This window comes from Centrocercus urophasianus, unplaced genomic scaffold (assembly GCF_019232065.1).
Source record: "Centrocercus urophasianus isolate 14NV4802_14NV808 unplaced genomic scaffold, USGS_Curo_1.0 seq_17, whole genome shotgun sequence".
NCBI classification, from domain to species: domain Eukaryota; kingdom Metazoa; phylum Chordata; class Aves; order Galliformes; family Phasianidae; genus Centrocercus; species Centrocercus urophasianus.
The window spans coordinates 11,220,759-11,235,640 of record NW_024884722.1 but is presented as its reverse complement, the minus strand read 5'-3'; the positions used below and the strand labels follow the sequence as shown (position 1 = coordinate 11,235,640).

General features: G+C 41.8%; 1 protein-coding gene across 1 annotated transcript in view; it reads right to left on the bottom strand.

Annotated features, from left to right (window-relative positions):
• COL17A1 (collagen type XVII alpha 1 chain) overlaps positions 1 to 9,333 on the bottom strand; it is a 40,066-nt gene extending 30,733 nt beyond the window's left edge. Inside the window, exons 1-6 of the mRNA XM_042818925.1 lie at positions 9,077 to 9,333; positions 4,975 to 5,040; positions 4,150 to 4,194; positions 3,376 to 3,474; positions 1,272 to 1,403; positions 867 to 914 (exon numbers count right to left, since the gene is read on the bottom strand). Of these exons, the coding sequence (XP_042674859.1) occupies positions 867 to 914; positions 1,272 to 1,403; positions 3,376 to 3,474; positions 4,150 to 4,194; positions 4,975 to 5,029 (379 nt within the window). The 5' untranslated portion in view covers positions 5,030 to 5,040; positions 9,077 to 9,333. The remainder of the gene's footprint in view (positions 1 to 866; positions 915 to 1,271; positions 1,404 to 3,375; positions 3,475 to 4,149; positions 4,195 to 4,974; positions 5,041 to 9,076) is intronic.
• Between the last annotated feature and the right edge of the window lie 5,549 nt (positions 9,334 to 14,882).

Below are 14,882 nucleotides of genomic sequence, written 5' to 3'. Positions count from 1 at the left end.
TACTGCCTTTGACACATGGATATTTGGATCTTCGAATCTTCCTCTGAATGCAGAAACTCAGGCAGCAAACTTCTTTACTAGAGGCACAGCTGGGGGGCATTGAAATCCCAGTTTTTGCCAGGACTTCTTTAGACCATGAGGTATCTCAAAGAGTGTGTAGCACCTTAGTATTTCTGGATCAACTGCTGTTTCTGTTTGCACACATAAATGTTATTCAGAGATAATGATCTTTTATTTCAGTAATCCAGTATGAAGATAATAGGCCTGTTCATACCATCAACCAAGGTCAGGCACTATGAAACCCCGCCTCTTCCCTAACCCAGAAAGACAGCGACATCATATTGTTCTCCACCTGCACTGGATATAAGAAGCATCCCAGAGTATGGACAGAGCAAAAACTCCTACCTGCTGACAATATACAGTATAAATACAACACTTGATAGCCAGTTCATCTTTTCAATTACACCATATGAACATGTTGAAGTCTAGAAAAGAATAAGTGGTGGAGTATATCCAGCAATGGTTCAAAATCTTAAGGGACTGCACTTTCTTGCTTGGGTCTGTTCCCCCCAAGTATGAGACAGCAGATGTTGTCAAGTGTCTTATGTTCTCCTGCTCATGCTCTATACCATTTTGAGACCATTTAAAGAGTAGCTGAAGGTAGCAGATGTATTATATTATGCGGCCCCTGTTGGAATTTGTACTAGCTTGAGACCCTGCTGTCAGCTGCATTAACAGTAACTCCTCTGAAGTCACAGAGTTGCACTGGCTGTCCAATATAGAGGTAACGTGTAGAAAGCCTCTGTAGTCACCAATTCACATGACCTTGCCATAAAGTTCAGAGAGACAGTTCTGTAAGAACATACCAAACTCTTTTCTGGGGAACTCTGGAGAAGAGTTAGCACTGGAGCTCCCTGCAAGTAATAGAAATGGGTCATTAATACTTTATAGAAGATCATCAAGAGTTTCCAAGTATGCTTCTGGTACCTGTTTGTACACTGAGTATCAAACATTTCCATTCAAAAAGAGCTATTCAGGATTACACGAACTAGTTGCAAATGTCAACAAATAAACTCCTCTTAGAAATGAGTGTTAATAAAAATAAGACTCAATCATTAAAATGCCTCCCTGCCGGCTTATTGCCCAGCAAAACCACTACAGATGGGATTCTTGTGCTATTTAAGACAATTCTGAATTAATGTGCTGGAAGTCCCAAGCGACGTTGGGCTGCACAACATTGTGCCTCTTTTCTATGGCATATTCTGCAATACCTTCATATGTTGCATGGCGGTTGACATGGGTTTTTCTTTCAAATGTTGAGCCAGGTGATTTGGTGAGAGTTGAGCTAGGAGACTGTGTTTGCCTGTAGCCAGATGACGATGAGTTCAATCTACCACTTCCACCTATCGGCAAAACAAAACACCCTCAGCAAATTGAAGATATGACCTGGATGTACACCCTGTATATCCCAAGTACTTTATGTTTGTGTCTTCTGAGCTGGACAGATCTGCATTAGTATCTCAGAACTAGAGATGGGGAAAAAAAAAAAAAAAAAAAAAAAAAAAAGACAACCACATTTGGATGTAACTCTGACTGTCCTCAGCATTCCCTGCAAAGAGGAATTTATCTTTGTGGTTTAAAAATGACTTGTCAGTAATTTCAATAACAGCGGGTTTTGGCTGTTATTAAATGGATGAGACATTTGTGCTGAGCAGGAAGACACCTGGCTTTAAATTGGCCTGGATTTTGCCATTTGAATACAGATCCACCTGTAAACTCCAGTGTTATATGACAGTTTAAACAAGATGTAGTACTGGAGGATGTCATTCACGAGGCAAAGGAAAGAGATGAGCAAGCTTCCTTCCAAAGCAACTAGCCACAGTCTCACTTAGTCATGCCTTAGTCAATCAATTTCCAGGAGATGTGATAGAGGCATGAGTCAAGCTCAAGGTTGTTTGGAGATTATTAGTAGCTGTTCTGTTTAGACAGGGGAAAGTTTCCTTTCCTAGCTGATATCACTGCTGTGTGAAAAGAACTGGGCAGCCATAAAGAATGCGTGGTTTGTGGAAGGATCAGACTCCTGATTGGACTCTTCTATGAAACCTAACATGGTAGTGTGATCAGAGTGGCAGTATAAGGGTAGCTCTGTGATGAGGGCAATATATGCACGCTGATCAGTGGGATCGGACCGATCAGACTGGTTATTGTTTAACTATCACTGTAAAAAGAGAACACCCTTGTGATCTCAAAGTGTTTTCTAACTCATTTTCTCTCCTAGAGGGATCTATTTTGGTTTGCAACTTGTCCACTTAATTGAGCAAAAACAACTGTGGTGACAAGCAGACCTCTGTTGGAGACATTCTGCCAGCAGAATGGGAAAAACAGCCAAGTGCTCTGCAAAACTTAAAGAAGTTCAGATTCTTTTCTCTTCCTCCACACACTGAAAATAACTAACAAGGAGGATGCAATCCCAGAGTCATTTAAGTTAGAGCTCTGAGGGATAGGCACAGTTCTCAGTTAAACTGGTGCCAGTCTAGACAATTAGGTTGATATCTGCACCAGAGTTGCATCATATTTGTCCAGAGGGGAAGTGACTCCACACTCTGGCCTCTAATTGAAGGAGATGAGTATATGTCAGGTCTAGAGGGTAGGCCTAATTCTTCCTTTGAGCTTCCATTCTGCACTTTCCTCTCTTCGACTTGCCAGCTCTTCTGGAGAACGGAGAATGTTCCCTGTAAGAATTGTTATCCAGTCTGTCCCACTGTGAGAGAGGTGCACCAGAAAGCTGGGTAGAAAGCTTATTCTTCAAAAACCTTCACTATGACAATCTAACAGCTCAGCAGAGAATGTTGCTAGAGAGGAATTGTCTTTATAGAGTAGATAAGAAGTACTGATTCAGCACATCCAGAAAACACATAGACCATTCAAAGTGCTAAAGTCACGGATACCCTGACAAGAAGATAGATTCTATGAAATTGTTTTATTCTACTCTACTATCATATTGTATTCTAACATCAGCAAAATCAACAAACATTAAATGAAGCCATCTTCTGAACAAAAAATGCTCAGAAAGACTGTGATTTGGAAAACTTGAATAAAGAAAATTTTGATTTCCGAATGACTCAAGGGCAGTGGAAAAGAGTTTTTCAAAGGTTACTGAAAACTACCCTGAAATCCAGCTTTCCTTGCAAAAAAAGAGAACTTTGCCATTCACTCACCCATGCTCACAACCAGCTTTAAGGAAGGAATACCTTTGCTTTGAGTATTTGCCTTCTCTACTTTAAGAAAACCCATTTTTCTCAATCCTGCCCAGACTCTCTCCTCAGTCCATTAATGCTGCCTTTGCTTTTTGTTACTGATATTTTCATTCCTTACTTGAAGTCACATAGCCACTGCTATGGGTGTAAGACCTCTTTTCAACTCCACTTCCTCCAGTGTGGGATGATGTCTTGAGTCCACTACTGCTCCCTCCTTCTGTAATAGATGAGCACAAAATGAGATTCTGTCACAATTAAAGATGAGAAGAACCAAAATACTACAAGACGAGGCAGAAGGTACCCAAAACCATTCTTACACTCAAGGACAGCTTAATGTCTGAAAAGGGATCAGAACTGCAGAGAAGTATCTCAGCAGAGCAGATGCAGACTCAGCAGGTTTGTAGTCAAGTTTTGATTTGAGCATGGGCTGGAAGATGCTCCTGTTAACTCTCATCATAAATGAGATACTGCAATGCCTTTTCAACCCTACTGCAGAATAGACAATTGTTCCCTATTTGTTACACAGACATAGAAATAACCTGTGACATCTGATACTATGCAAAGGGATTATTTGCGTTTGTAAGCTGGATAAGATGGGGGCCAGAGACTCATCACTTTTGATCTCAAGAGACAGTCACTACCACAGACTCTATCTGGGTGCCACTCTTGAAGAGCCAGGTCTACCAGTCTTAGTGGACTCTGCGCTTTGTTACTGCTCCTTCTCTCCACCAAAAAGTATTTTGGGAGAAGTATTTCTCAAAATAGCTTAAGTGTTAGTATTTCTGCACTGACACCTGCCATACCCAGGGACTTACGAAAGTAACGAAGCTGAATAACACAGAGGGACAGCAGTCACAAAGCAAAAGTAATGCAGTGGATCACAATTACTTACTGGGTGGTAAAGATGTCAGTCTTGTAGTTACTGTCTCTGTAATAACTGAGGAAAGAAAAGTTCAGAAGTTATTGCACTTTCATCCAGCCAGACAAGATCACTGTTCCACTTCATTCCATGGAAGAGCATGAATTATTCAAATAAGATTAACTCATTTAAAGTGAGTTCTCTTCCCTTGAGACTATATTGCCTGGGCACTGAAAGCTGGGTGTTTTCAGACTTCTGTCATGCTACAGTAACTAAATATATCACTGCCATGAAAGACATGAAAGTGATATTATTTCAGGGCATTAGTGAATCACAGCAATTGCTGGAAAAGTAAAGCCCAGGTCAGACTCCTTACTAGCTTTCTATGGAACCTGCTTTAGCAGGGTGTAGCACTAGCCAGTCTCCCTTCCAGAGGTCCCTTCCAACTACTACAATTCTGTGATTCCTACTAGCTAATTCACAAAATGTCAGCAGAATCCTGTTTTATCCTATTATTACACAAAGACAAGAAAGATATATAACAAACAGTTTGAAGACTGTGCATGGCATTTGTTTCAGAAGCAGAATTCAAATGTCTGCACTACCGGCTAAAGATGTTATCACAGGCCAATAAATTCTGGTTAAACAATCAGGTCATCGTATAAGTCTCTAAATGCCTGTTTTTGCCCTGTTCTACTCCTTCTTTTGATTTGGGTTAAAATATCAAGGACAGATGCAGAATTTAGTCCTGGACCCCTAGTCAGCATGCAGTCCCTCACAGAAGTACCAACATGGTTGCTGTATTTTTGGAGTGTGATCCAGTCTTGTAACATGAAAATAAAAAAATGTTCTCCTTACGTCTCTCTGTAACTTCTGATCCATCTTGCCTCGTTTTCTTTGTTAAAGAATCCATATCATTTCCACCTGCATGGAAGCCATAAAGACAGTGCTCAGAGCTTTGCGAAGAAAAAAAGATGGCAACAAATTCCTGTAAGTCCCATCATTTTTCTCTCTTCAGCAGAGGAACTGCCTGAAATTCAGTTACAGCAGAGTTTGAAATATCTTTCTAGAACCACCTGAGTACTACTAACAGAACAGCAACAAGTCCCTGCAAAACTGGAAGCTAGACAATGCATAAAGGCTGAAATAGCAGGAAGAGTAGTGAAGCCAGCAAGGGAGCTAAGGGCAAATTCAACCAGAACTGGACAAGTTTAGACCTGGATTTACATGCAGACTTTGCGGCACTACACCACGGTCTTTAGCTGGATCTCTATAAAATTTTAACAAAACCACAGGATTCAAACATTAGTCCTACACACCTGTTCTGTACAGAAATCAACAACATTGGATTAGAAATGCAGACAAGTTCACGAGTTCTGCCTCTGTTACCTACACACGCTGTGCCAGTGCTACAAGAAAAGCAGAAATATCACAGCACTTTGACAGTACTACAGGCCATTCTCAAGATACGTTGATGCTAAAACCACAGAACTGACTTGAGTGAAGCAAAAAACAAAACAAAACAAAGCCACCCACCACGAGAGGTATCTTTAAACCACCTATTTTCAGCAGCAAGGGACTTAAGGTAGGAAGTGCTTTATCTTGCTTTACGAACCCATGTATGCAGCTGTAGAACCTGAGCTAATTCAGCCAGCTCAGGTCAGTCTACACAGTATTGAAATCACTGCTGTAAATGCCATCTATACTCATCATGGCTTGGATGCCTCTCAAGTCATAATTATGTCTCTAGCAGAGGTATGACTGTCTGCCAAAGCAGAAACATCACAATGACTGTGGAAAAGAAACAACAGAAACTCAAGAGAAAATACTCCTGTCAGAAGGAAATATACAGTTGCTCACCCCTATTCTAAGACAACATTTCATTTTGCAAACTCTGCAAACGCTTCAGAGATTTTAATTTGTGCAGAAGGTGATAACAAGTAAAAGTTCTCCACTGCATTTGATGACTCCTTCAAACTGAAAACTCAACTGTACAGAAAATGACACTAAGTGTAGTTTTCACAGGCCGAGTCCAAAACATTTTGGGCAAAAGTCCTTTCAAGTTTCCAAAGTCTAGCTTGAGGAAGAACATAAAACTATGCCCTCCAATTCAGCTACCACTCAGGTTTGGTCCTCATGACTCCACTTACCCTTCTGCACCTCCGTGTGTTTGTATAGCTCACACATAGGTAATGACACAAGGCAGGAAGCAACAGAGAATCTGGAGGAATATCTAAGTTCAGATTCAGATCTGCCGTTGAACAGCACCCAATGTTCCCAGAGTTGGAGAGGAAGAAGCTGAATGTAGAAGGTATGCCATGAGGCAAGCCACTGTAGTTCATGCCTCCCACCACAGACTCAGCTGAACTTTACACAGAACACTCAACAGGGCTCACAGCCCTCAACCTCAACACCTCAGCCCCGCAGCGCAGCTAAGCAGCCTGGCACACAGTGGCCACATGCAAGTCCTTACACAACACTGGCAGCAGGACACTACCCAACCCTTACAGCATTTGCCTACACTGGGGATTTCCAAGGGATTCTCCAGAGAGCTGATTCCAAGTCATATACAAGACTAGAGTTACACGTGTCATGGGAGCTCCTCCTTAAGCAGGATTCCAGTCTCCTGCACTGGAACACCTCCTGGTCACACACTCCAAGAAAAGGCAGTATCCGCTACTTTTCCTTGCTACATCAACAGTGGAAGCATATCTGAAGCTCATTCTCTAAAAGCACATGCTGAAAGTTGCTGTCTAGATCTCAGCAATTCTGGCTTTGCCAACATCTAGACAAGGAACACAGCTTTACATTCAGAAACTGCTTCTCTACCACTCTGTAGCCCCAGAATTTCCCTTTTGCTATTGGGAAGCTGTGCTGGTTATGGATGCTGTACCATAGGCCAATACCAGCACTGAGTGAACACATCTGCATCTTCCTCCCCTTGAGAGAGAGGAATATCTTGCTCTGATACCAATCAGAAAAAAAAAATAAGGAGAAGAGATTAAACAACATCTTTGAATCCACACATCCCACAGCTCAGCCCAGCCCTGGCACACAGCGCATTTTGATCTTGCATGTGTTTTTGCCACGTGAATGCAAAAGCCAGCCCAGGTTCTAGAGGGCTGACTAAGCTTCATTTCCATTATCTGCCAGGACTGACTCACTTCACCAGCTCCTCCTACCTGGATTCACAAAGGTGTAGCTGTAGGCTATGTCTGAGGTAAAGGAATAGCACTGTTGAATCAGAGAAGTCACCAGCAGTTATTTCAGAGTGATAAACAGGAGCTCACGAACTGGGATCACCCACAAATAGTGGAGGTGTCTAAGGCAGGGTGACCCTAAAGCTGATTTAACGTAAACTGGGGCTGAGGTGTGTTAGTGGCCCTCATAAAAACAGAGAACTTGCACAAGGAACCAGGAGAGCTCTTGCAAGACCAGAGCTGTGCAGGCTGCTTCCTCTCTGCAGCACCGAAAAGCAGGATGATGAGAGCAGCCCAGCTTTAGAAAGCATGTTTAATCTCTGCTTTCCATATTAGACCAGCGCTGCAGTCTGAGATGAAGCACTCCAACTTCTTTTATTGTTTTATAAGCTATGTATTACTTGTGTGCAATGGCAATAAAATGTATCACAAGCATTTTTCAAAGGGGAAGGGGAAAAGCTTTTTTATAGCCATGAAGACTATCATATAAAAACAGAAGTAGGTGCATTTCAGATCCTTTTATTCCTCCGCAATGTCCCTCCAGTTCTCACGTCCGAATGCTGTTACGTTCTCACAACACAAACTTTCAGCTCTCTCCTCCCTCCACTAACATGGCTTATGCTGTGAGATACTCCTTCAGGAGAAAGAGGCACCTGCAGCTGCTAATGTCAGAAGAACCCTTTGAACATAAATAATGTGAAACAGCAGAAGACTCCAATCAACGTCATTGATAGCGTTAAAAACAAGTGCCACTGTGCTGGAATTTATAGGATTGGTTAAAAAATGCCCCCTTATCTTTCTTTCACATCACCATCTAGGAACTTGACCTCCTCATTCTGCTTCAAAAGCTATTCCTTTCACTTCCAGTTACTCAACCAAAAGCAACAGAGTCAGGAAGGGTTTTTCTTTTTTAAAGAAGCTTCCAAAATGGCTCATTCAGCAGGTTCCCTCAAACGATGCTAATACCAAGAAAGCAAGATATGTGCAAAGCTTGGATATGCTGTAGGACAACTCACAGCCTCAAAGCCATGCACCAAATCAGCCAGTCCGTCAGTCCAAAGGCTGGAAAAGAAGACAGATCTTTTACCTTTTTTCATTGTGTTCAAATTGCAAAACCAGCTACAAAGTGGGAAAAAAAAAACAAAACAGGTCTCTTCTAACTTACTGTGACAAAGCTTCAAAAACACTTTACAAGGCCTCCTAACCTTCTGTGACAAAAGGTGGCCCAAAGTCCATAATAAATGGCTCATAAATAAATACAGCTGTATGACACAAAGCAAAGCCTGTCCACAGCAAAACTGACAGACTCAGAAGCACCTCCTGGCGCTTTAGGACTTATTCCTTTATCTTACATTCTGAAGCCACCATTTGAAGCTTCAGTTTGCAAACATTACTTCTCCATCACATTTCAGATCCTCTCAGTTTCAAAAATAGCCAATAGATGTTTCACACTTCACCATGCTGCTGCCCTTACAGAATGGAGAACATTCAGTTAACTTTATTTGCATGGTAGTTTCACAGAATGTATTAAAAATGCACACTGAACTCAACTTCACATTTTTTATCTACCAGCAGATAAATCCCTTTACCTCGATAATCAGATTTAAAAGCTACGTTCACGGATAAATACAAAATGCAAACAGACCCAGCTCTACCACGATCTTAAATTTTACATTGTATTCCCCCTTAGCAGTAACATAACACCTCCACTATTTCGCCTTTTATTCTGTTTTGTTTCATTTTTCAGTAATGTAACTTACCTTGAATGCTTTGGTTACTGAACTGAAAATCTGATTTTCTCCTCAACCGTTTCCCGTTTCCTATACAATCTGCCACCTATACTATCATGTCCCTCCAAAGGTGTGTGAAATCCGAACGATCATCCAAAAATGTTCAGCTCTTCTTAATTTAACCTGTTTTACTCTCACCCTTCTTGCGCTTTTCTATTCCCCTGCTCTTAAACAAGTCCTGACAAAGGCGTGTCGTGGTTTCCTGCCTCACCCTACCCTTCCAATTATCTGACACTCACTGGAAAAAAAAAGTCTGCCTCCAGGAGTCAAACTTCACCGAAAGCATGAACGCTCCTACTTATTTGCTCAGGTAGATTAACTATGTAGATCCCAGAAGGGCAAAGCTAGGAAGGCTTAATTCAGGGAAAATGAACTATTATCACCGTGCTTTCTGAGACAGATCTGAGCATTTAACACATGAATTACACCTGTTTTGGCATTTTCTCACAGAAGGTTATGCAGCACCTGCTGATATTGCTGCAAAGCTGATGGTGAGATAATCACATTTTGCTGTTTGCATACAATGGATTAAATTCCCAGCTAGCAAAAATAAGCTGAAAACCATCGGAATCAGTACCCTGAACTGGCTTGCAGACCCCACAGATATTTACTCTCTGCTCAAGAGGCAGCATTATCATTAAATATCATAACCACACACACAAAACTGAGTAAACAATATCATTTCTTCTGTATCTACCACTTGCAAGAGGGCAATCAAAGGGGTCGTTAAAGAAACGCGTGCAGGTATGAGCCTAGCGTTCTCTGGAGACTTCTTGAGTCAAAGGCAGAAGTTTTGCAACCATTCCTTGATGGAACTTTTTCCATTAATTTGTCCAATTAGTTTTGGAATCTGTACAACAATTTAGCATACCCAGTGTCTTGCAGCAAGCATTTTCACAGTTTAGCTATGCCTTGCAGGAAGAATTTTCCTCCTCCTCCTGAACAAAATAGTGTTGTTTGGTATTTTGTTATAAAAATCAGAATCTGCCATAGCTTCACTTCCTCTACAGACTTTGTAGGACTTGTACCATGAGTGGGAGAGAACTTAGGCTCATAGAATTACTGAGACTGGAAAGGACCTCCAAAGATCACCCAGTCCAACCGTCAACATGTCACCACCATGCCCACTAAAAAATGGGCATGGTGTCACCACTATGCCCACTACAAAAATCTCCAGATTTTCCAGAAGAGGTGACTATCACTTTCCTATTCCAAAACCTCACCACTCTTTCTGAGAAGATATTCTTCCTCATAGGCAACCTGAACCTCCCCTGGTTAACTTAAGGCAATTGCCTCTCATCATAGAACTTTTGGCACAGTTGGTGTACAGCATTACACAAAGGGTTGGCCCTTCTTTGTTGATGGAGACCAAAATTTCATCAGAATTCATCAATGCATCTCTTAAATTCCGGAACTTGTTTTCATATTTATCTTTAGTCAGATGTATGCTTATAAAGCAAAATTTCCTCTTTGCATGGAAGAAATATCCATGACTCTGCCTTCTAAACACTAATCAAAGGATATTTAGATGTCTAAACAAGATGCATGTGGTAATTAAGTCATTAAGAGGAGTAGAGCTCAGTCTAAGACCTTACCAAACTGCTCATGGCTCATGACTCGACATGAAATATAAAAATAGCTTTAGCTTTATGACCTTCATTGCTTCTTAAAATGGTGCATTACTGTCCCTCTTATTACCAACTTCACTTTTAACCCTTTGGTTGTCATCTCATTTAGATCTGCTCCCAGCACAACACACAGCTGTGTACCTCAAACATACCTTGGCTGCTCACAGTGACAGCTCAAGGAAAGGACTGAATACACTGGGCTATGCTATGTTTTTAACACCCACCAGTATGAGATGGACTCACTGAAACAGCAAATAGACCTTAGTGGAGGAAAAGACGGGACCTCAAATTTTCCACGTAATGCCCTCAGGACTGGAGGAATTCTCTTTTTCCTTTACCTTTGTCCTAAAGTTCACTTCTTCTGTTCATACATGTATAAAGAAAATGTAGCAATTTTGGGTAAATAAGCAACTCACAGTATTTTAATTCCTGAAACGTGATTGGTGACTAAGATACTGGTATAAGGCTTCTTGGCAACAAAGCATTAATGGTGCTGCTCTTTATGAGTTATTTTGCCAACTTCTTTGTAGAAAGAAGAAGGAGGAGGAGGAGGCATGGCATACAGGTGTCTTAAAAGGAAAGTAGAAATAAACCATACCTTGAGAATACTGACACTGCATTTAGAAGTGAAAGTGCAACAAAATATGAAGTTGAGGAGGATGCTGGTAAAATCTGCCTGAAGAAACACACTGATTTGTACTCTCACATTCTTAATGGGCAAGTATCAACATCAAGGACATAATTCAGAGAGGTAACTAGCTGCCTCAGCTTATGCTGGGTCAGTGATTGTCTCAGGTATTCGGAACCACTGAAAGCCAAGTGCTTATCTACCTGGCTCACTGCAATGAACTGCAGCTGAGCTCTCTTCAGGCCAAGCAGTCAACTGTCACTTCTGCAGTAACAGTGGCAGTTTGTGGAGTGGTGGTCAGAGCTGTGGAGGCAAGGTGAGATTCTCCTGGAAGTGGCAATCACCATTCTGCTGTTTCCACATCCATCCTGCTTTAGATTGTAGATGGTGGAGTCTGCAGATGTGGAGTCACACTGCTGGGTGCACCTGGGAATGTTCTCCCACAGGCAGAATTTGCTGCTGTCCCTGTTCCCAGCACTACAAGTCCCACAGACTTAAGTTGTTCTATCAGTGCTTTGATCCTGCAACTAGAAAGATCAAATCACAGACAGCACCACATTCTCTGGTGCTTTTTTTTACCCTTTAGGAGCTTGCATGCTCCTGGGAGGTGCTGGAAAAGTCTGACCTGAAATCCAACGTGAAGTTCTCACACTCACAGAGATTCCCTTGGACAGTGAGTAGCAGAAACATTTAGTTTTCCAGATACTTCCGGTGCAAGGACAGTGCAGAGATAACATCCAAGGATCCACCCTTTGGGCAAAATTGCTTCTATAGCAAAATGAAGCTAATTGTTAAGGACATCAGCAGTAAAAAGCCTTGTGAGCTAATTCGGAGATGACTGCTTAATTATAAAGCCCTTGCTTAGAACTGGTTTAAGACCTATGAAGATGCCCTAAAAGCCTGCAGCAGCTCATGCTGGCATGAAAAAGGCTGAGGATCATAGAACCATAGAGTGACCTGGGTTGGTAGGGACCTGAAAGATCTTTAAGTTCTATGGGTAGCCATGGGCAGGGTAGGAAGGTAAGGGAGATCACACCGTGCATTTGCTGCACTTGGAAGTACGCTGTGCTATGGCAGAATCTGAACCACTTTTCCCTCTGCAAGTCAAGTCCAAAGATAAAGAACCTAGAAATTAAACCTTGTCACAGCCATACTCTAGCACCTTAAACTATGTTTATGGTTTAGAAACAACCAATTGATAACTATTCGGTATCTAACTTCAGAGAGATCTGCTTAGCACAGGATAAATTGCTGACAATTAACACATAAATTACACTGCTAGTGAATCAGCCATTTATCTGGTTAGAATACTGCAGGCCAACAGAAAGATGGCAAACACAGGGAAGAAGATACAACACCTATTTACAGGTAGCAACTGCAGTTCCCCGTGTGCCCTGGTTTTTGCATGCTAGGGCCAAGCAGCAACAGAACCAACCAGAGCACCCTGAGTCACTCCTTTACTCAACATCCCAAGCCCACAGTTTGCACATCACTTGAAAAACTCATCATGAGCAACCTCAGGCATGAATAACAGCCTTGTGGGAATCTGATCATTTCTTTTGAGGTGCTGAGAGATGAGTAATGTCAAGATGCAAAGAACACATCACTAACACAATCTCACAGGTCTCAAGAGAGTTCAGTGATAGAGAGAAGTCTTGGTTGTTTGTACTTATTAATATAAAAGCTATAGATCTAAGGACTGTCTTTCCTTTCTCCTTCTGATTTATACAGCACTCCACACAACAGGAAGCTTGTTACAGCTTCTAAGGTCTATTACAAAGCACCTAATAAATAATAATAATTATAATAAAACTACGTATGCATATGGATCATTAAAAAACACCAATCTTAACAGTATAGGATAAACTGAACTGTACTGATCCAGAGGAAGGACCAGGCTATTCTGGTGGGGGACAGAGAACAGGAGGAGGTAGTTGAAGACTTGGTCTTGTTGCTCTCACTATCACTATGCAGATGGGAGCAGTGCTTGGCAGCTGTAGGCAGCTGTCTGCCTCTGCCCAGAGACAGGCCTGTACACACAGACAGCGGGGCTGTGGTTCTGTCTTGGTGCTCTGAATACAACTGCCTAATAGTTACCTGCAAGCAGCACAGACTTACCGCTGGGAACAGACATGGGCATTGTCTTGTGCATCTGGGACTGCTCCTTACAATAGAAGTTTTGGAGAGAGACAGATCCAAATAAAATACACCCATGATCTCATAAAGACTGCCTATCCTCTCAGCAGCCTTTTAAGTGCATTGATGCTTGGGCACATTTTACATCTTGGTACAGGTCAGGCTGCACAGCAAGAGCAGGCTGTCAGGACCAGCCACATCAGATCACCTCAGATGCCATCAAAGCTGGGATGTTAACCAACATGTCTGCAACGTGATAAGCTGTTATCTCTGCCTCTCATTCTGTCTTCTCCCTCACCTGAGGCCACTAGGGAGCTCCCACAGCTGACCAGCAAACCACAGCATCTGCCAGGGAACACAGCCCTGAAGCAGACGGACCTGATCACACTGCTCTTCTGAGAGTTTTAACTACAGAACTTTCATTCACAAGACTCTTCTCCTTGGTGATGGAGTAATGAATAATCTCTTCCACTTTGTCTTCTGGATAAGAGTTGCCTACAACATATTCTGTATAACAGCACAGCTATGAGCTTAACTGAGTCTCTTGCTTGATGCTGCTAGTTACTTGCAATTGGGCCACTGCCCAGAGTGCTCGGTCAATGAGAAAGGAAGCCAGTCACCAAGTATTTTATTTAAGAGAGCGCACAGTCTGATAATTTCCTCTCCTTTAACTTTTAAAAAGCTACCTACTTGCAAGTTCATCTGTGAACTCTTTCTCAATTTTAGGACTAGTCCAAAAATATGCACCAGAAAATGCATGATTTGCTGTCTTTGTATACCAAATGTTTCAGGCAGCCAAGCAGCAAAGGGCAAAACCAATTCCAAATGACCCAGCTGTGTTTTATGCCAACGTAAATAATGGACAAAAGACAAAGCAAACTATTTACAAATAACTGGCAGCATGCAAAAAAACTTTCTGGCAGCCCCAAAAAAACAAGGTTGATTTGTGAATTGCACCCCAGCTGTACCTATGATCAAAATTGTAAGCAATTAGTATTTCAAACAAACAACTCAAATAGTCCTACCAGCTGCCACTTGGAAGCCTGCAATTTTTCAGCATTATTGCTAAAAGCAACACAGGAAGAACATTCAATGCAAAGTACGTACAGGACAAAAGCAAAGCTTCGGACAGTTATCTTACAGATCTGACTCAGAAAATACTCAATGCTATTGAGAAAGAATGATTTCTGTCTGCCATCTTGACAGAAGATTTAAAATCCCCTTTGGCTAAAAAATCCTGGCAGACATTTTCTGCCAGGCTCAACAACAGCTTGCAGCAACTCACCTCCTACCTCAGGAGCAAGATTCTCATTAGCAGGGTTGGAAACACATGGGAAGGTGATTGGAAGGCTTGCTGGAAGCAATTTCTTTTTTTCTTCTTTTC